At 39.6% G+C, this 22,146-nt stretch overlaps 1 protein-coding gene across 1 annotated transcript; it reads right to left on the bottom strand.

Annotated features, from left to right (window-relative positions):
- Positions 1–1,492: 1,492 nt before the first annotated feature.
- On the bottom strand, positions 1,493–5,222 carry LOC113877364 (endogenous retrovirus group K member 9 Gag polyprotein-like). Its single transcript, XM_027517425.1, has 3 exons — positions 5,210–5,222; positions 3,902–3,928; positions 1,493–3,525 (listed from the first exon to the last, which is right to left on the bottom strand). Exons 1-3 carry the CDS (start codon positions 5,220–5,222, stop codon positions 1,493–1,495), a joined length of 2,073 nt encoding a protein of 690 aa, XP_027373226.1.
- Positions 5,223–22,146: the final 16,924 nt, after the last annotated feature.

Here is a 22,146-nt window from a genome sequence, read left to right as displayed (position 1 = left end):
TTTTAATGGGACATGAGTCACAGTTTCTGAATTGATAACCCGTCCTAAGTAAGTTATGGGCGGATTGACTTGAATTTTCTCTGGGGCAATTTTTAAGCCTCTGTCTGTTAAAGCCTGAGTCAAATCCTGGAGAACAGTTTGTAAATGAGCTCTATCAGGGTGAGCTATTAAAATATCATCCATATAGTGAATCATATACAGTTGTTCATATTTAGCCCTAATATGTTCTATAGCTGCATTAACAAATTTTTGACATAAAGTAGGGCTATTTTTCATTCCCTGGGGCAACACTTTCCATTGAAACCTTAAATAAGGCTGTTTAAAATTTTCTGCTGGTAAACTAAAGGCAAATCGCTTTTTATCCTCAGCATTTAAGGGGATGGTGAAAAAACAGTCTTGTAAATCAATTACAATAATATTATATCCTTCTGGGATGGCTACTGGGGAAGGAAGCCCAGGTTGTAAGGCTCCCATATCTTCCATAGTGGCATTAATAGCTCTTAAATCTTGTAAAAGTCGCCACTTGCCAGATTTTTTCTTAATAACAAAAATAGGAGTATTCCAGGGGCTATTGGAGGGCTCAATATGTCCCAGTGCTAGTTGTTCAGAAATTAACGCTTTGGCTGCCAGTAGTTTTTCTTTAGTCAGAGGCCATTGTTCTACCCACACCGGGTCCTGAGATTTCCAGGTAATGGGGTCGGCAGCAAAAACAATGGCCTCCATCAAAAATTTGGATACCCTAATCCAGCACGGAACTTTAGAGGAGCAGGGCAAATTGGCTCAGTTATTCCTGTCTGCTGTTTACCTAACCCTTTTGAAGGGTCATAGCCCATTTGTAGCATTTGCAAAGTTACTTTATCATCAGGGCTAAAAAGTAACATGCCCAGTTGAGACAGCACATCTCTCCCCCACAGCGAGAAGGGCAGCGAAGGAATCATATACGGTTGGAATGTTCCACGGGTATCCTCAAATTGCCAGTCTAAAATTTTTGCACTTTGGGCTACTGCAGGAGCTCTCCCGATGCCCACTAAGTTATTTGCAGTAGTGTGTGTGGGCCAGGAATTGGGCCAGTCTTTCCCAGAAATACAGGAAACATCTGCTCCTGTGTCTAATAGCCCTTCAATAGACTTGCCACTGACAAGAATAGATTTCATAGGAAGCTTTTTAGTAATTTCTGTTATCCAAAAAACCATGTCACTAAACCCAAATCCTTTGTCCTGTCTTTCATTTTGGGTAGCTGTTTGCCCAATTGCATTATGATAAGGCAAAAGTAAAAGTTGGGCTATTCTCTGTCCCTGATGTATTTGGAAAGTTTTAGTTGGGGGTGAAATCATTATCTGAATTTCTCCTGTATAATCTGAGTCAATTACTCCAGGAATAATTGTAAGACCTTGTATAGCTAAGGAACTTCTGCCTAGTATAATTCCTACCAGGCCTGTCGGTAATGGACCTTTAAGTCCTGTAGGGATTTTTATAGTGGGGCTATCTGGTGTTAATATTGTTGAGGTGGTGGAACTGAGGTCCAGTCCTGTGCTGCCTGGGGTTGCTCTGATGAGCTCTGCGATGGAACAAAGGGGATGAATGGGTTTAGTGAGTCTGCCCCAATCGTTGTCGGGGCCTGGGGCTGGCCCCTCAACCCGTTTCCCGACTGCTGGTCAGGGCCTAAAAGGGCTCCATTTCTGTGGAGTCTTGACCTGCAGTCCCTTGCCCAGTGATATCCTTTCTGGCAGCGAGGGCAAAGAGACCTAGCATTCATGGGCGGGGGGACAGGGTTTTGCGGAGCAAACACAGCTGGTTGGGCCGGATTAGGTAGATAAGAACCGGGTGTTCTTTGAGGGCAGTAACGAGAAGTGTGTCCCTCCTGGCCACAGGAAAAACAAGTTTTAGGGAATGCATTCTTGCTTTGGTTATTGAGATCACTTTGTGATGGCTTATTCTTGTTAGTAAAAAAGGACTGGACTGCCTGCTGATAAGAATTCCCTGTTATTGCTGCAGCTATCGTAACACCTTGTAGCATTGACGGTCCTACATCTGCACACTGTTTCATATAATCAATTAAAGATCCAGTTCTTCTAAGAGGGTGCAATATAGCCTGGCAGGTAGAATTAGCATTTTCAAAGGCCAAGTGTTTTGTTAACAGTTTAGCTGCCTCAGAATCAGAAATTATTCTCTGGACAGCTTCTGAGAGTCGTGAGACAAAGTCTTCAAATGGCTCTTCTGACTTTTGTTTAATATCAGATAGAGCGGCACCTGATGCTTTACCATCGGGCAATGAGCGCCAGGCAGTAAAGGCACAATCAGCCACCTGTTGTATAGTAGTCCTATCTAATTTCATCTGTTCGTCATACGAGGGGTAGTCGGCCTGACCAAGTAATATAGGTTCAGTGATATGTGTAAAGTCTCCATTTTGGTTAGAAAAAGCATATATACGAGCGAGATCATCATATTCAGATTTCCAAAGTATAAAATGTCCTCCGGACAGGCAGGCCCTAGCAATTGATTTCCATTCTCGAGGTGTTAAGCACTGACCTGCTAAATTTTCTACTAGCTGCATTGTATATGGGGCTTTAGGCCCATATGAAATACATGCATTTTTAAGTTCTTTTACCAATTGAAAAGAAACAGGCTCCCAGTCGATAGCCTTTTGTGCTCTTTCATCATTGTCAAAAATTAAAGGGAAACAAGCCTGAAGCTGGGGATCAAATTTCTCGCCAGGGGCAGAAGAGGTCCGTCTCCGTGGGATCGATTTTGGAATTTTCCCACTTCTATAGGGAGGTGGCAGCAATAATGTGGGTTTAATAGGACCTGTACGGCTTGGTATGGGAGGTGGTATGGGGGGAGGTGGTATGGGAGGTGGTATGGGAGGAGGTGGCAATGGCATAGGTTTTATATTCTCTGCTCTGTACTCTGGAGCTCTTTGAACTGTTTGGTATGCAGAAGTTACATATGGATTAACTGGGAAGCTCTCTTGGGAATCCCTGGGGTCATATAGCCTGATGGGAGACGTTTCCCTTAAGCTCTTTGGAGCTGATGGTCTGACAGGGGAGGTTTCTCTTAGGCCTTTTGGGGCATCTTTGTTTAAGAGATGCCGATCTTCATCGGAATATTTAGCTGTTATCTCATCTAAATTCTCTTTTCCTTTTGGGGAAGGCTGATCTTCTTTCTCATCCCTATCTTTAAGTTGTTCCTGAGTAGTCATGGCTGCTAACATTTTTCTTAGTTGCTCATAGTTAGGCGGGTCTTCGTTTTTCTCATTTTCTTCAGGTTTAACTACAATTTCGACTTCATTTTCCTCTTTAAAGGTTACTTTTTTAGATTCAGGGGTAGGTTTAACTACAGCATTTTCTTCACTATCCCTTTTAAGATGTACTTTTTCTGAATCTGGGGCAGGGTCTAAGACATCTCTAATAATATTCCATAAGGAAAAGGCGTCATTAGGCACCTTTTCTGAGCCATGTTCTGCATGGTAAGTTTTTAACTGTTTTCCTACTTTTTCCCAGACATCTAAGTTAACAGAGCCTTCGTCTGGAAACCAGGGACAGTGCTCTTGTACAAAGGAAAAAAATGATTGAATGGCAGATTTTTTAACTTTAATTCCTCTTTTACCTAATAACTGTAAAATTACTCCTATAAAGAGCTGTCTTTCATTTGATTCAGTATTACCCATGTCAGAAAATTAAGTATAGTAAAAGATTTTGCTTTTAGCTATCAAAAGATTAGGCCTTTTTTGTCAGCCTTTTTAGAAATCGTTTTTTTTTTTTTTTCTCTCTAACTCTTCAACACTTTCAACACTTCCCACTCCTCTCTCCCTGTCTATTCTACAGGGGGGTCTGCAGCACCCTAAGTGGGGTCCTATCCGTCCCGAAAACTCAACACTGGGGGAATGGGGTTGGGGACTTACCTTCGAAACGCCTGTATCGGGCGCCACCTGCCGAGGACCAGCCCCGGCTGATCCAGGGTATTCGAAGGGGAGACGGCGTCGGCGACTATTTATATGCTAATTAGAGATAAAGAGAACAATAGAATGAGGATAGCTCAGTAGGAAAATTCAGTGGAGAAAAGAAGCTGAGTAGCTTGGTTTACGCGGGAGACCAATAAAACTTCAAGACAAGAAGTTTGCACCACTTACGTAGGCCGCAGGCGCCCTCTCGAATAGCGGAAGGTGCCTCACCCTAGACACCTTCTCGAGTGGGTCTTAGAAGCCCAGGCATAATTAGTAAGCGTGGTGGGTTCCGCGCTCCAGATGGAGACTCAGCTGGAAGTTAAAAGAAAGAATGACATGGGGAGACCAAGCGTTGGTGAGCAAGGCCCGTAGCTTTATTTTTAACAGGGGCTTTTATACCCTAAGTTACACATAGAGGATAATAGGGGATGCAAAGTCAGCAGTCTTTGATTCTTATCAAAAACCAAGGTTTCTTTCCTGCAAATTTATCGTATACAAATGGTTTAGGTGATTTACATCATCTTCTGGCCAGAAGGCCTACTAACATTTTATGACTCTTGACAAGGACTTATCAACAAAGACTTACTTTCTCTAAGAGTAATTATTTTAAGGTTTGGCACCATCTTCCGAAGATAAAATTGCATTCCTATAGGGCGGATGTGTAATGGGTTTACAACAAAGGAAAGAATTTATTACCTTAAGGGTCTAAAGTTACTAACACCAAGGCCACTACTTATTTTTTCTACATACCCACTATTAATTAATACATATTCAAGGATACAATTCAGGGGATGTGAAAACTTGGCAACAAACATTGACTCATCAATGAAATCCTTTACTAGTTTATTCTGACAGTTTTTAACTCTCTGAGAGGCTCTAAGCTATTTGAATATCTTAAGCTTCCCATGCCTCTGGAGGCTAGGAGACTGTAAACAATCGTATGCATAGCTGCAGGAGTCCGGGTAAACTTGTCAGGCGAGTTAGAGAGCCATCTGAGGGGTTTGGATTTAAACACTCCTAATTGCCCAGGAACTTTATTAATTGGAGCTGTAAGTTAACTCTTTGACAGAGAGAGAGAGAAATGGTGGTAGGGGACAGCCCCCAGTAAAGTCAGAGGTGAGAGCACAAAGCAATAAAGTAGGCAGACTCTGGTTTTTTGGGGGAAAATGCTCGAGAATATCCGGGGGGACTCCTGAGGCTCGATCCCACCTTTGCGTATGCCGAGCCTCCTTCCTCATGACCTTTGTCATGAGTGGAATGCCTCACCGGCTCCCCGCATACAACTAGGACTTTTATTATTTCAAATGTTGTGATTGAAGGGTCTATGTCTCTATCTTTACAATATAGCCAGGTTTGACACTAAATAAAGATTCAGTAATGGTTGTAGCATTAAAAAATGCCCATTTTGAAAGTGAATAAAGTGTCTCCATTTTTACATATATAAGAAAGTTTTTGAAAGGACCAAGTGACTCTGAAGAAGCATTATTTTTAAGCCAACAGTATGTTCAGAAATTCAGGTGACCCACGTTGTCACTGATATTTATAACTGACACTAGCAATATGGTGCTCATAGTTATGCACTCATGCACACAAGTTTGAGTAATAAGAAGATTTCACCCACTACTTTCATGAATTGTTGTTACACTATCTAATTATCTCATCCTCTGCCACCCTCTTCTTCTCCTGCTACCCCATGGACTGCAGCACTCCAGGCTTCCCTGTCCTTTACCATCTCTCAGAGCTTGCTCAAACTCATGCCATCCAACTATCTTATCCTGTGTCAGCCCCTTCTGCTGCTGCCTTCAGTCTTTCCCAGGATCAGGGTCTTTTCCAAAGACTCTGCTCTTTGCATCAAGTGGACAAATTTTTGGAGCTTTAGCTTCAGCATCTGTCCTTCCAATGAATATTCAGGACTGATTTCCTTTAGGATGGACTGATTTGATTTCATTGATGTCCAAGGAACTCTCAAGAATCTCCTCCAGTACCACAATTCAAAATTATCAATTCTTCAACATGCAGCCTTCTCTATGATCCAACTCTCACATCCATACATGACTATTGGAAAAGCCATAGCTTTGACTATATGGACGTCCATCAGCAAAGTGATGTCTTTACTTTTTAATATGCTGTCTAGATTGGTCATAGCTTTCCTTCCAAGGAGCAAGTGTCTTTTAATTTCATGGATGCAGTCACCATCCACAGTGATTTTGGAGCCCCCCAAAATATAAAGTCTGTCACTTATTTTCAAATTCTATTTGCTGTAATGTGATGATACTGGATGTCATGATCTTAATTCTTTGAATGTTTAATTTCAAGCCAGCTTTTTTTTTTTAATTGGAGGCTAATTAATTTACAATTTTGTGGTAGGTTTTGCCATACATTGACATGAATCAGCCATGGGTGTACATGTGTTCCCTGTCCTGAGCCCCACTCCCACCTCCCTTCCCATCCCATCCCTCAGGGTCATCCCAATGCATCAGCCTTGAGCACCCTGCCTCATGCATCTAACCTGGACTGGCGATCTATTTCATACATGGTAATATACATGTTTCAGTGTTATTCTCTCAAATCAAGCCAGCTTTTTCACTCTTCTCTTTCACCCTCATCAAGAGACTCTTGCACTTTCTGCCGTTTCTGGTATTATCTCCATATCTGATGCACTTCAGAAGAATAAGTAACTATGGTAACATAGCTGCATTTTCCTTCCCACCTATCAGAAAGATCATTGGCTCTAACTAATAGTTTTCTTTAATGAAAACCAGTCCTGGTGTATTTAAACAAATAGTTGCATATTCCAGGGAAAACTAATGCTATAAGTCTAATATTTTTATTCACGCATATTTTCTTTGGAGTAGTGATATTTGATGGAGAAGGCAATGGCATCCCACTCCAGTACTCTTGCCTGGAAAATCCCATGGATGGAGGAGCCTGGAAGGCTGCAGTCCATGGGGTCACTGACGGTCAGACACAACTGAGCGACTTCACTTTAACTTTTCACTTTCATGCATTGGAGAATGAAATGGCAACCCACTTCAGTGTTCTTGTCTGGAGAATCCCCGGTATGGGGGAGCCTGGTGGGCTGCTGTCTATGGGGTCGCACAGAGTTGGACATGACTGAAGTGACTTAGCAGCAGCAGTAGCAGCAGTGGATATTTGAAGAATATTTAGACTTTCCCACTCACACATGTATACATGGAGAAGAGAGAAATAAATAATAATACTATTCAAAGATCAGGCACTGTTTTAATACTGGCTTGGCCAAAATGTTCATTCGAGTTCTTCCATCAGATGTTGAAGAAAACCTGAATGAATCTTTCTGGCCAACTTAATATCTGTTGTTTCACTTAATGTCTTCACTAATACTATTATTTCAGTATTATAGCTCCTATTTCAGAAATGAGCATATAGAGACCACAGATTACTCACATAAAATCACATAACTTAGACTGGTGAGTCTTTTCATATATGATATTATACATGTTTCGATGCCATTCTCCCAAATCTTCCCACTCTCTCCCTCTCCCACAGAGTCCAAAAGACTGTTATATACATCAGTGTCTTTTCGCTGTCGACGACCCGGAGGGTTGGTATGGGGAGGGAGGAGGGCAGAGGGTTCCGGATGGGGAACACATGTTTACCTGTGGTGGATTCATTCTGATATATGGCAAACTAATACAATATTGTAAAGTTAAAAAATAAAAATAATAATAATAATAAACTACCAAAAAAAATCACATAACTTAGAAGACTATTTCAAATATGTTTGACTTCCAAGTTTATTGTTTTTTTGTTTTTGTTTTTATGTACTAATCCATCCCTTTCTCACTATAGTTTGTTGAAGACAAAAACCACGCAATGAATAAAGCTATCATTTTCAGTCTTCCAATAATGCTATTGATCATGAACCTCATTCCATAGTTCATCAGGCACTCTATCTATCAGATCTAGGCCCTTAAATCTATTTCTCACTTCCATTGTATAAGCATAAGGGATTTGATTTAGGTCATACCTGAATGGTCTAATGGTTTTCCCTATTCTCTTCAGTTTAAGTCTGAATTTGGCAATAAGGAGTTCATGGTCTGAGCTACAGTCAGCTCCTGGTCTTGTTTTTGCTGACTGTATAGAGCTTCTTCATCTTTGGCTATAAGAATATAATCAATCTTATTTCAGTGTTGACCATCTGGTGATGTCCATGTATAGAGTCTTCTCTTGCGTTGTTGGAAGAGGTGTTTGTTATGACCAGTGCATTTTCTTGGCAAACCTCTATTAGTCTTTGCCCTGCTTCATTCCATATTCCAAGGCCAAATTTGCCTGTTACTCCAGGTGTTTCTTGACTTCCTACTTTTGCATTCCAGTCCCCTATAATGAAAAGGACATCTTTTTTGTTAATTCTAAAAGGTCTTGTAGGTCTTCATAGAAACGTTCAACTTCAGCTTCTTCAGCGTTACTGGTTGGGACATAGACTTGGATTACTCTGATATTGAATGGTTTGCCTTGTAAACGAACAGAGATCATTCTGTCGTTTTTGAGATTGCATCCAAGTACTGCATTTCAGAATCTTTTGTTGACCATGATGGCCAGTCCATTTCTTCTGAGGGATTCCTGCCTGCAGTAGTAGATATAATGGTCATCTGAGTTAAATTCACCCATTCCAATCCATTTCAGTTCGCTGATTCCTAGAATGTCGACATTCACTCTTGCCATCTCTTGTTTGACCACTTCCAATTTGCCTTGATTCATGGACCTGCAGCCAAAGATGGAGAAACTCTATACATTCAGCAAAAACAAGACCAGGAGCTGACTGTGGCTCAGACCATGAACTCCTTATTGCCAAATTCAGACTTAAATTGAAGAAAGTAGGGAAAACCACTAGACCATTCAGGTATGACCTAAATCGAATCCCTTATGATTATACAGTGGAAGTGAGAAATAGATTTAAGGGCCTAGATCTGATAGGCAGAGTGCCTGATGAACTATGGTTCATCTGAGGTTGAACTGAGGTTCATATGAACTGAGGTTCATGACATTGTACAGGAGACAGGGATCAAGACCATTCCCATAGAAAAGAAATGCAAAAAAGCAAAATGGCTGTCTGGGGAGGCCTTACAAATAGCTGTGAAAAGAAGAGAAGTGAAAAGCAAAGGAGAAAAGGAAAGATATAAGCATCTGAATGCAGAGTTCCAAAGAATAGCAAGAAGAGATAAGAAAGCCTTCATCAACGATCAATCCAAGAAATAGAGGAAAACAACAGAATGGGAAAGACTAGGGATCTCTTCAAGGAAATCAGAGATACCAAAGGAACATTCATGCAAAGATGAGCTCGATAAAGGACAGAAGTGGTATGGACCTAACAGAAGCAGAAGATATTAAGAAGAGATGGCAAGAATACACAGAAGAACTGTACAAAAAAGACCTTCACGACCCAGATATTCACAATGGCATGATCACTGACCTAAAGCCAGACATCCTGGAATGTGAAGTCAAGTGGGCCTTAGAAAGCATCACTATGAACAAAGCTAGTGGAGGTGATGGAATTCCAGTTGGACTATTCCAAATCCTGTAAGATGATGCTGTGAAAGTGCTGCACTCAATATGCCAGCAAATTTGGAAAACTCAGCAGTGGCCACAGAACTGGAAAAGGTCTGTTTTCATTCCAATCCCAAAGGAAGGCAATGCCAAAGAATGCTCAAACTACCACACAATTGCACTCATCTCACACGCTAGTAATGCTCAAAATTCTCCAAGCCAGGCTTCAGCAATATGTGAACCGTGAACTTCCTGATGTTCAGGCTGGTTTTAGAAAAGGCAGAGGAACCAGAGATCAAATTGCCAACATCCGCTGGATCATAGAAAAAGCAAGAGAGTTCCAGAAAAACATCTATCTGCTTTATTGACTATGCCAAAGCCTTTGACTGTGTGGATCACAATAAACTGTGGAAAATTCTGAAAGAGATGGGAATACCAGACCCCCTGATCTGCCTCTTGAGAAATTTGTGTGCAGGTCAGGAAGAAACAGTTAGAACTGGACATGGAATGACAGACTGGTTCCAAATAGGAAAAGGAGTTCGTCAAGGCTGTATATTGTCACCCTGTTTATTTAACTTCTATGCAGAATACATCATGAGAGACACTGGATTGGAAGAAACACAAGCTGGAATCAAGATTGCCGGGAGAAATACCAATAAGCTCAGATATGCAGATGACACCACCCTTACGGCAGAAAGTGAAGAGGAACTCAAAAGCCTCTTGATGAAAGTGAAAGTGGAGAGTGAAAAAGTTGGCTTAAAGCTCAATATTCAGAAAACGAAGATCATGGCATCTGGTCCCACCACTTCATGGGAAATAGATGGGGAAACAGTGTCAGACTTTATTTTTCTGGGCGCCAAAATCACTGCAGATGGTGACTGCAGCCATGAAATTAAAAGATGCTTACTCCTTGGAAGGAAAGTTATGACCAACCGAGATAGCATATTCAAAAGCAGAGACATTACTTTGCCAACAAAGGTTCGTCTAGTCAAGGCTATGGTTTTACCTGTGGTCATATATGGATGTGAGAGTTGGACTGTGAAGAAGGCTGAGCACTGAAGAATTGGTGCTTTTGAACTGTGGTGTTGGAGAAGACTCTTGAGAGTCCCTTGGTCTGCAAGGAGATCCAACCAGTCCATTCTGAAGGAGAAGAGCCCTGGGATTTCTTTGGAAGGAATGATGCTAAAGCTGAAACTCCAGTACTTTGGCCACCTTATGCGAAGAGTTGACTCATTGGAAAAGACTCTGATACTGGGAGGGATTGGGGCAGGAGGAGAAGGGGATGAAAGAGGATGAGATGGCTGGATGGCATCACTGACTCGATGGATGTGAGTCTGGGTGAACTCCAGGAGTTGGTGATGGACAGGGAGGCCTGGCATGCTGCGATTCACGGGGTTGAAAAAAGTCGGACACTACTGAGCGACTTATCTGATCTGATCATTTTCAGTCTTCCAATAATGCTATTGATCAGGTATTTAACAGTTGCTCTACACTGAATCATATAATCTACTATGAGAAGACATTATATTTTATTATCTTTAACAAATTCAACATGTTTAATAAAGTAAGATTTATAATCAGATCCTGACTCCATTATTTGTCAACTAAATTACGGGTTAAGAGCATGAATTCTGGAGTCAGATTCACCGAGCAGGTTACTCAAATGCTCCATGCCCCAGTTTTCTCGTCTGCGAGATTAATATACAGTGCTTTCTCATAGAGAAGCTGTGTAGAGGAAATGGATTAATACCTAAAATATGTAGAACAGTGTTTGTTACAAAATTTTCACTCACTCAGCAAAATTAACTCATTTTTTATTATTAAATAGAAAATTGCTCATTTGTTTGAAACTCCTTCTCCTCATAACTTTCTTTATTTTTCCATTATTACATTTACTACTGTTTAGATATAATACCTTTATAATTTTGGTTATTTAAGTAAAACCTATGTTTCCTGTGACACTATAAACTCTTTAAAAAAAAAGTGAAAAGTGAAGTCCCTTAGTTGTGTCCGACTCTTTGAGACCCCATGGACTGTAGCCTGACAGGCTCCTCTGCCCATGGGATTTTCCAGGCAAGAATACTGGAGTGGGTTGCCATTTCCTTCCCCAAGGGATCTTCCCAACCCAGGGATCAAACCCGGGTCTCCTGCTTTGCAGGCAGACTCCTTACAGTCTGAGCCACCCAGAAACCCTTTTTTAAGTAACTGCCTTAAGGCCAGATATAATGTTTGAAAGCAATTATTTCTCCATTACTTAGCCTGGTACATAGTCAGTGTTTCCTAAAACATAGGTATGTGATAAACAGAAGATAGATAGATAGAAGTATAGAGAACTCTTACAAAGTGGAAATTACAATTTAAGTCTTATAATGTGAAAAGAATTAGACATCATGTTAACATACTGATAGTGTCATAAATGCATGTAATTTATTAATGTGTAATAAATCTGTTTTTATTTTCTTAAACAGAAGAATTCATCTGGAAATGTTCAGTATAAATCATACAAGAAAGAAGGATTTTAGCCTCCTGAAATTGACCAGTTGTTCAATTTTGTAACTTTGCTTCTTCATCTTATTTCTATTTCCCTGTATTCTCTTTCTTGTTGAAAACTTAGACCTAACTTTGAGATTAACACCCTCATCCTGCCATTTTTCCAATCTGCCAATCTCACACTTTCTGGTTAACATTTTGTTTAAAAAGGTCATTTCCTTGTCCAACTTATTTGAAGAGTATAATATGATTCCATTTTTGATAACTCAAGGTTTTGTTCCTGCTGCTCTCTGTGACCATTACATCCATATAATTACCTACTTTTCATGTAGTTTCATATATTTTTCATTAGTTAAGTCCAAAACGTACACTTAAGTGGCTACCATTGCCTATATATGTGATTTTGCATAGATTTGTATACAGCATCACAGTTGTTTTCTGCAGAGCTAATGATATGGAACAGCATTATGGTGTCTTGCCACTTTGTAACTACTAAGATTAAATGAAATTGTTATTTATCATAGATCATATTACAACTCAAAAATATGAATAAGAATATATGATAATCTCAAAATTTTACATTTTTGCAAATGAAGTTTCCATCTTTTTAATATTTGAAAACCAGAAAAATATCCCCGTGTTTTAATCCTCATGAATATGATACTTCCTGGGAAGAATGAATAGTAAAATTGAAGTATTGTCTCTCCTACATGTTTGTGATTCTTCATTTGAACTGCCAAATAATTAGAAAGAATATAAAGAATACCAAAGTTGAATTGCTGCATATTTTTCTTTATTCATAAGCATGAAGAATCACTACCTGAAAAGTTTGAATGGCTCATATTTGATTATCTTTTTACTATGGGGTATTGTAAATATGATTTTTTTTGTTTTATTTGAATAATAAAATATTATAAAATTATTAAGAATATTCAATCCAGATTCAAGAGTACTATTTATATCAGTGACTTATTTAAAACCCTTGGCTCTGAAGCCTCGATTCCTTACTTTAAAGCTCATCTATCTCACATTCTACAAATAGATATTCAATGGAAATTTAATTGTTGAATAAATTTTCCTGAGTTTTAAAGAAATACGATACTTATTATTGAGCTTCAAAAATCAGAATTCATGTAAAAATAGTCATTGATTTGGAAATTGCATCATAGTTAAAATTAGTGTTTATTTTGATGACCTTGGGTTAAGAAATCTTATAAAAAATGGATTTTTCTAGAAAACTTCCTGTATTTGATGACCTTAATGGATGCTTGTTTACCTAAGCAAAACTATATTGAGGGAAAGTTTCCTCTTATTTCACAACTCAACTGACAGAGATATTTTTAGAAATTATCTGATAAAATATCTGATAAAAATATATTCATGGTCATGTGTTAACTTACTCACCACAAAGTTATTAAGGTTTGTCAAAAGGTAGAAATTGTAGGTTTTAAAATGATTAAATATGCACACACTGCCATGTTTATTTATGAAAATTTTATTTTATTTTTTTTTTTGCCATAAGAATTTCTAGGATAAGGGAAACAGTTAATGATTTTCAAAAAAATTGTTTTGTGAAGAGAGAGAAAAATTAATTCTGACTAAGACTTTTAGGAAAGAGCTAGGCCTTGGAAACTGAGTAGAATTTCAAAGAGCAGATGGTTGAAAGGCATTTTCTAAAGAAAGAGGCAATAAGATGCCAGTCCAGGTTCAATGCACGATACTGGATGCTTGGGGCTAGTGCACTGGGACGACCCAGAGGGATGGTATGGGGAGGGAGGAGGGAGGAGGGTTCAGGATGGGGAGCACATGTATACCTGTGATGGATTCATTTTGATATTTGGCAAAACTAATACAATTATGTAAAGTTTAAAAATAAAATAAAATTAAAATTAAAAAAAAATAAAAAAAAATAAAGAAAGAGGCAATAAGAGGCAATTGATGGAAGGAGAATAGCTTGATCATGCCTGGGGCATTGATAATGGATAGAAAACTGAAGCACATGAGGTGGAATGGGAATGTGTTGCTAATATATGTAGGATTAAATTTGTTACTCCTTGGAAGGAGTCATGACCAACCTAGACAGCACATTAAAAAGCAGAGACATTACTTTGCCAATAAAGGTCAATCTAGTCAAGGCTATGTTTTTTTTGTTTTGTTTTGTTTTGTTTTACCAGTAGTCATGCATGGATGTGAGAGTTGGACTATAAAGAAAGCTGAGTGCCAAAGAATTGATGCTTTTGAACTGTGGTGTTGGAGAAGACCCTTCAGAATCCCTTGGACTACAAGGACATACAACCAGTGCATCCTAAATCAGTCCTGGGTGTTCATTGAAAGGACTGGTGTTGATCTGAAACTCCAATACTTTGGCCACCTGATGCAAAGAACTGACTCATTTGAAAAGACCCTGATGCTGGGAAAGATTGAAGGCGGGAGGAGAAGGGGCAAACAGAGGATGAGATGGTTGGATGGCATCACTGACTTAAAGGACATGGATTTGGGTAAACTCCAAGGTTTGGTGATGGACACGGAGGCCTGCTATGCTGCAGTCCATGATGTTACACAGAGTCAGACACGACTGATGACTGAACTGAACTGAAATTTGTTATAGATAAGAACCTTAAATACTTTCAAACCTGAGTAGTGACAAGAAGGGTGTATGACTGCCATTATTTATTACATTTCTGAGATAAGAATTCTGTGAAGAACAATGAATTCTTTTAGCCAAGGTAGAGAGTGACTATAGGAGTGGCCACCATTGTTTAACTGTTTATCTGGCAAATGATAGTCCCCTTCTCAGACTATTTTTATTCCTCGAATGTGTAGTTCTTTGCTTTCATCTGGGGATATACTTTATATATATATATATATATATATATATATATATATATAGAGAGAGAGAGAGAGAGAGAGAGAGAGAGAGAGAGAGAGAAAGAGAGAGAGAGAGAGAGAGAGAGAGAGAGAGAGAGTTCAGTTCATTTCAGTCACTCAGTCGTGTCCCACTCTTTGTGACCCCATGAATCGCAACACACCAGGCCTCCCTGTCCATCACCAACTCCCAGAGTTCACTCAAACTCACGTCCATTGAGTTGGTGATGCCATCAGGCCATCTCATCCTCTGTTGTCCCCTTCTCCTTCTGCCCCAAATCCCTCTGAGCAACAGAGTCTTTTCCAATGAGTCAACTCTTCACATGAGGTGGCCAAAGTACTGGAATTTCAGCTTTAGCATCAATCCTTCCAAAGAAATCCCAGGACTGATCTCTAGAATAGACTAGTTGGATCTCCTTGCAGTCCAAGGGACTCGGAAGAGTCTTCTCCAACACCACAGTTCCAAAGCATCAACTCTTCAGTGCTCAGCTTTCTTCACAGTCCAACTCTCACATCCATACATGACTACTGGAAAAAACATAGCCTTGAGTAGACAGACTTTTGTTGGCAAAGTAATGTCTCTGCTTTTGAATATGGTATCTAGGTTGGTCATAACTTTACTTCCAAGCCTTTTAATTTCATGGCTGCAATCACCATCTACAGTGATTTTGTACCCCCCCCCCAAAAAAAAATAAAGTCTGGCATTGTTCCCACTGTTTCCCCATCTATTTCCCATGAAGTGATGGGACCAGATGTCATGATCTTAGTTTTCTGAATGTTGAGCTTTAAGCCAACTTTTTCACTCTCCTCTTTTACTTCCATCAAGAGGCTTTTTAGTTCCTCTTCACTTTATGCCATAAGGGTGGTGTCATCTGCATATCTGAGGTTATTGATATTTCTCCCGCAATCTTGATTCCAGCTTGTGCTTCTTCCAGCCCAGGGTTTCTCATGATGCATTCTGCATATAAGTTAAATAAACAGGGTGATGATATACAGCCTTGATGTATACTCCTTTTCCTATTTGGAACCAGTCTGTTGTTCCATGTCCAGTTCTAACTGTTGCTTCGTGACCTGCATATAGGTTTCACAAGATACATATATATATATATATGAATTGGTAATTTACATGTGTGCAAAGTATCTTCCGGAGAAGGCAGCGGCCCCCCACTCCAGTACTTTTGCCTGGAAAATCCCATGGACGGAGGAGCCTGGTAGGCTGCAGTCCACGGGGTCGCTAAGAGTCAGACACGACTGAGTGACTTCACTTTCACTATTCACTTTCATGCATTGGAGAAGGAAATGGCAACCCACTCAAGTGTTCTTGCCTGGAGAATCCCAGGGATGGGGGAGCCTGGTGAGCTGCCATCAATGGGGTCGCACAGAGTTGGACAGGACTGAAGTGACTTAGCAGCAGCAGCAGCAAAGTATCTTCAACTGTGTTCAACTCTTTGCCACCCTATGGACTATAGGAATCCGGGGTCGTCTGTCCATGAATTCTCCAGGCAGGAATACTGAAGTGGTTACTGTGCCTTCGTCTATGGTATCTTCCCAACCCAGGGGTCAAACCTGAGTGTCTTTCAGCTCCTGCAGTACAGGTAGAATTTTTACTGCTGAGCCACCAGAGAAGCCCAATAGTTTATTTATCCTCTCTTTATCTTTGTTGTCACTTTAGCTCTCCATTTATTTACAGATTTAGTGTTATGTTGACCAGTTCCCTCTTGTCAAGATCCTAAGATGCATTGCTATGAATCACCTTTGTCTTCCAAATCACTGAACAAAAGCTGAGTTCCACTAACCTCTCAGGAAAGAAAAAAAAAAAAAAAAAAGTATTGTTTATGGTATTTTTATTATAACAGTCCAAGCAAACTAAGACAATAATCCACACAATAACCAGACATCTAGAGTTCACTAAAAGACAATACATGGAAGAATATATACTGTTTGATTCCAGTTATGTAAAATTCAGAAATCAACACAAGGGATCTACAGTGATACAAATGATCACATCATCATCATCATCACATCATGTAGTTGCTCAGTCGTGTCCAACTCTTTGCCACCCCATGGTCTGCCAGGCTTCTCTGTCCATGGGGTTCTCCAGGCAAGAATGCTGGAGTGGGTTGTCAGTTCCTTCTCTAAGAGTTCTTCCTGACCCAGGGATTGAACCCAGGTCTCCCACATTGCAGGCAGATTCTTCACCATCTGAGCGACCAGGGAAGCCTGTTAAAAGTGAAGATGCAGCTAATTTGAGGGATAGTAACTGAGAAAGGAGTTGAGATGTGGTCTGAAGTAATGTTAATCTTCTTCTTGCCTTCGAAGAAGGTCTTTAAGTTTTATTACTGTGTTAACAATTCATTAGGCTGTACATGTTTGTGCTGTGTACATTTTGCATGTGTGTGTTGAACTTCACTATAAAGATTCAGTTCAGTTCAGTTCATTTCAGTCGCTCAGTGGTGTCCGACTCTTTGTGACCCCATGAATTGCAGCACGCCAGGCCTCCCTGTCCATCACCAACACCCAGAGTTCACTCAGACTCACATCCATCGAGTCAGTGATGCCATACAGCCATCTCATCCTCTTTTGTCCCCTTCTCCTCCTGCCCCCAATCCCTCCCAGCATCAGAGTCTTTTCCAATGAGTCAACTCTTCGCATGAGGTGGCCAAAATATTATTAAACATATATAAAAATAATACTAGTCTTCAAAGAAGGAAAGCTTCATTCCATTATCAAAAAATTCTGTTTGTAAAAGACGGAGCATATCAATTTGCTAGGGCTGTCATAATTCAGTACCATACACTGGGAGGCTTAAACCAGAGAGATGAATTTTCTCCTAGTTTGGAGGCTATAAATTCAAGATCAAAATATCAGTAGGGTTGGTTTCATTCTGAAGCCTCTGTCTGGCTTGCAGATGACTGTCATTTCCCTGTGTCTGGAGGTGCTCTATCTATCCTCTGTGAGTTTCTATGTACTAATATCCTTTTTTTTTTTTTTTTTTTTAATAATAAAGACAGCAGTAATCTTGTGTTGGGACCTACTCATATGAAGTTATGACACTTTAATTTCCTCTTTAAAGGCACTATCTCCAAATTCAGTCATATTCTGAAGTACTGACAGTAGAGATTTTGATATATGGATTATCAGATCAGTTCAGTACAGTAGCTCAATTGTGTCCGACTCTTTGCAATTCTATGAAGTGCAGTACACCAGGGCTCATGTGCATCACCAACTCCGGGGGTTTACTTAAACTCATGTCCATCGAGTCGGTGATGCCATCCAGCCATCTCATCCTCTGATGTCCCCTTCTCCTCCTGCCCCCAATCCCTCCCACGTGAGGGTCTTTTCCAATGAGTCAACTCTTCACATCAGGTGGCCAAAGTATTGGAGTTTCAGCTTCAACATCAGTGCTTTCAATGAACACACAGGGCTGATCTCCTTTAGAATGGACTGGTTGTATGTCCTTGCAGTTTAAGGGACTCTCAAGAGTATTCTCCAACACCACAGTTCAAAAGCATCAATTCTTCAGTGCTCAGCTTTCTTCACAGTCCAACTCTCACATCCATACATGACTACTGGAAAAGCCATAGCCTTGACTAGACAGACCTTTGTTGGCAAAGTAATAATGTCTCTGCTTTTCAATATGCTATCTAGGTTGGTAATAAATTTCCTTCCAAGGAGTAAGCGTCTTTTAATTTCATGGCTGCAATCATCATCTGCAGTGATTTTGGAGCCCAAAATTAAACTCTGCCACTGTTTCCACTGTTTCTCTATCTATTTCCCATGAAGTGATGGGACCACATGCCATGATCTTAGTTTTCTGAATGTTAAGCCTTAAGGCAACTTGTTCACTCTCCTCTTTTACTTTCATCAAGAGGCTTTTTAATTCCTCTTCACTTTATGCCATAAGGGTGGTGTCATCTGCATATCTGAGGTTATTGATATTTCTCCTGGCAATCTTGTTTGCAGCTTGTGCTTCTTCCATCCCAGCGTTTCTCATGATGCACTCTGCATATAAGTTAAATAAGCAGGGTGACGATATACAGCCTTGATGTATACTCCTTTTACTGTTTGGAACCAGTCTGTTGTTCCATGTCCAGTTCTAACTCTTTCTTCCTGACATGCATATATTTTTCTCAAGAGGCAGGTCAGGTATAAAGGAACACAATTCAACCCATAAGACTAAGTAAGGTGGTAACACATTGTGACACAGTTATGATAATGGTGTGGAAGAAATTGCATTAAGCTAAAATTGTAGCAAATATAATGTAGTATGAGCATCCATGACATATATCAATACTATGTTGTGGACTTCCCAATGTAAGAAGAAAAAATATTGAGACTGAAGTTTGGGTCCCATAGGAAATCTTCATGTACCCAGTTGTTATTTCTCCAGAGAACTCATGTATTGAAAATTAATGATCATATATAGCTTTTGTTATGTTAAGGTATGTTCCTTCCATTCCTGTTTTCTGGAGAGGTTTTATCATAAATGGATGTTGAATTTTGCCAAAAGCTTTCTCTGCATCTATTGAGATAATCATATGGTTTTTACTTTTCAATTTGTTAATGTGGTGTATAGAACAGTCTTTTGGACTCTGTGGGAGAGGGAGAGGGTGGGATGATTTGGGAGAATGGCATTGAAACATGTATAATATCATATATGAAATGAGTTGCCAGTCCAGGTTTGATGCACAATACTGGATGCTTAGGGCTGGTGCACTGGGATGACCCAGAGGGATGGTACGGGGAAGGAGGAGGGAGGCGGGTTCAGGATGGGGAACACGTGTATACTTGTGGCAGATTCATGTTGATATATGGCAAAACTAATACAATATTGTAAAGTTAAAAATAAAATAAAATAAAAATTAAAAAAAGAAAAATAATTATCTTAAAAAGTAATTATTTCACCCTCACTTATTTGTGTGATCTCTTAGGAAAACGGTATCAACCTACAAATGGTATAAAATCTGCCTTCATCATTCCTCAGAAAAGCCATTGATAGTCTTTCTGAAGACAGCTTTCCCCCCATAGGCAGGTAGATTTCTTTATTCTACATGTATTTAAAACCTTCCGAAGCCTACTTATTTGTTCTATCATGTATGATACCAACATTAGGCTTATGATTTATAAATAACTAGATGGAAAAAAAAATGTCAATGAGCAGAAAAGTGCAGGCTTTTAGTGAATATACATTAAGTCTACATAGAAAAGCAAACACTAATATTTTAGTTATTAGTATGAGTTTTTTTTTCTTTTATTTCTTGCCAAAACAGAAGTCAACTCTAGCTTTCTCAAGCAAAAAATAAACTGTTTTGAAAACATATGGCTTTGCGGATCAATGTGTAGACAGAATACCAGGCATAAAGAAAAACCCAAGGAGTCTGGAGACCGGTCAGCTCAGACTTCATAGAGTCAGTCTTCCTTTGCAGGTTCAGTCTGGCCTTTAAGTCACACTGAAATCAATTTAATGCAAAAATAATTTCATTCAAGTGACCATCTTAAGTCACTAACTGACTCATGTACAATATCCATGGGCAAGCATTTGATTTCTGCATATTGCTCTTTGAACCAAGAATTTTGGCCCTCAGATTTCACAGTGAAACCAAAAGTGAGACCAGGAAGAGAGAATTTTCATCACTGCCAACTCCATGCAGTGAGAAATTCTCCATAAAATGTCCTAACGGTATGCTAATGGCTGGAGAACTTAAAAGCTGGCCAACTGTCAGGATATAATTACATATATATATATATATATATATATATATATATATATATATATATTTAATAAAGTGAAGGAAAATTCCAGCTATTCAGCTAGAAAGTTCTTATTATATTGAGTCTGAAAAAGTTGGAAAGCAGAAAACTGCCCAACTTAATTATTTTGTATTCTCCAGTAAGGAATTGATTATGTGAAAATTATCCAAAAAGAATTAGGTCTTTTAGAAAATACTGGTCTTTGATATCATACTCTTTTCTCTTTATAAACTCTTTCTCACCTGTATATATAATTAGATATAAAGATAAACAAACCTGACTGTAATATTTGAGGATGGTTATGCCAACAAAGATCTATATAGTCAAGGCTATGGTTTTTCCTGTGGTCATGTACGGATGTGAGAGTTGGACCGTGAAGAAAGCTGAGCACCAAAGAATTGATGCTTTTGAACTGTGGTGTTGGAGAAGACCCTTGAGAGTCCCTTGGACTACAAAGAGATCCAATCAGTCCCATCCTTAAGGAGATCAGTCCTGGGTTTTCATTGGAAGGACTGATGCTAAAGCTGAAACTCCAGTACTTTGGCCACTTCATGCGAAGAGTTGACTCATTGGAAAAGACTCTGATGCTGAGAGGGATTGGGGGCAAGAGGAGAAGGGAATGCCAGAGGATGAGATGGCTGGATGGCATCTCCGACTTGGGGGACATGAGTTTGGGTAAACTCCAGGACAGGGAGGCCTGGCATGCTGTGATTCTTGAGGTCTCAAAGAGTCGGACACGACTGAGCGACTCAACTGAACTCAACTGATGCCCATAAAGCATATTTTTCAAACAAAAGACCAGAGCAGAGAAAGAAAAGGAGAAAGAGGATAAAGAAAAAATTGAGAGAAGCACAATTAGAAGGGAAATGAAAAATAGAGAAATAATAATAATAATAAAAAGGAGGACCATGTCAAAAATGAAAGAGATGCTTTGAATCCTACCAGATTTCAGTGCCAGACTGAGATTGTGCTTACTGAGAATGAACAAGAGTTGAAACAGTGTAATAAAAAAGAAAGAAAATGAAAAAAAAAATTGTTGAGAAAGTCATTAGTGACATAGTAATATGGTTTTTCCAATGGTCATGTATGTATGTGAGAGTTGGACTGTGAAGAAAGCTGAGCACCAAAGAATTGATACTTTTGAACTGTGGTGTTGAAGAAGACTCTTGGGAGTCCCTTGGCCTGAAAGGAGATCCAACCAGTCCATTCTAAGAGATCAGTTCTCGGTGTTCATTGGAAAGAATGATGCTAAAGCTGAAACTCCAGTACTTTTTCCACCTCATGCGGAGAGTTGACTCATTGGAAAAGACTCAGATGCTGGGAGGGATTGGGGACAGGAGGAGAAGGGGACGACAGAGGATGAGATGGCTGGATAGCATCACCGACGTGATGGACATGAGTATGAGTAAACTCCAGGAGTTAGTGATGAACAGGGAGGCCTAGTGTGCTGCAATTCATGGGGTCACAAAGAGTCGGACATGACTGAGTGACTGAACTGAACTCAATTTCAATTTTTCCACTTTATTGTAATCCAATATAAATGTAAAAGTCAATATATCATGGAGGAAATT

This window comes from Bos indicus x Bos taurus, chromosome 19 (assembly GCF_003369695.1).
Source record: "Bos indicus x Bos taurus breed Angus x Brahman F1 hybrid chromosome 19, Bos_hybrid_MaternalHap_v2.0, whole genome shotgun sequence".
Lineage (NCBI taxonomy): Eukaryota > Metazoa > Chordata > Mammalia > Artiodactyla > Bovidae > Bos > Bos indicus x Bos taurus.
The sequence above is the reverse complement of the archived record's forward strand: the minus strand, read 5'-3'. Positions and strand labels throughout refer to the sequence as shown.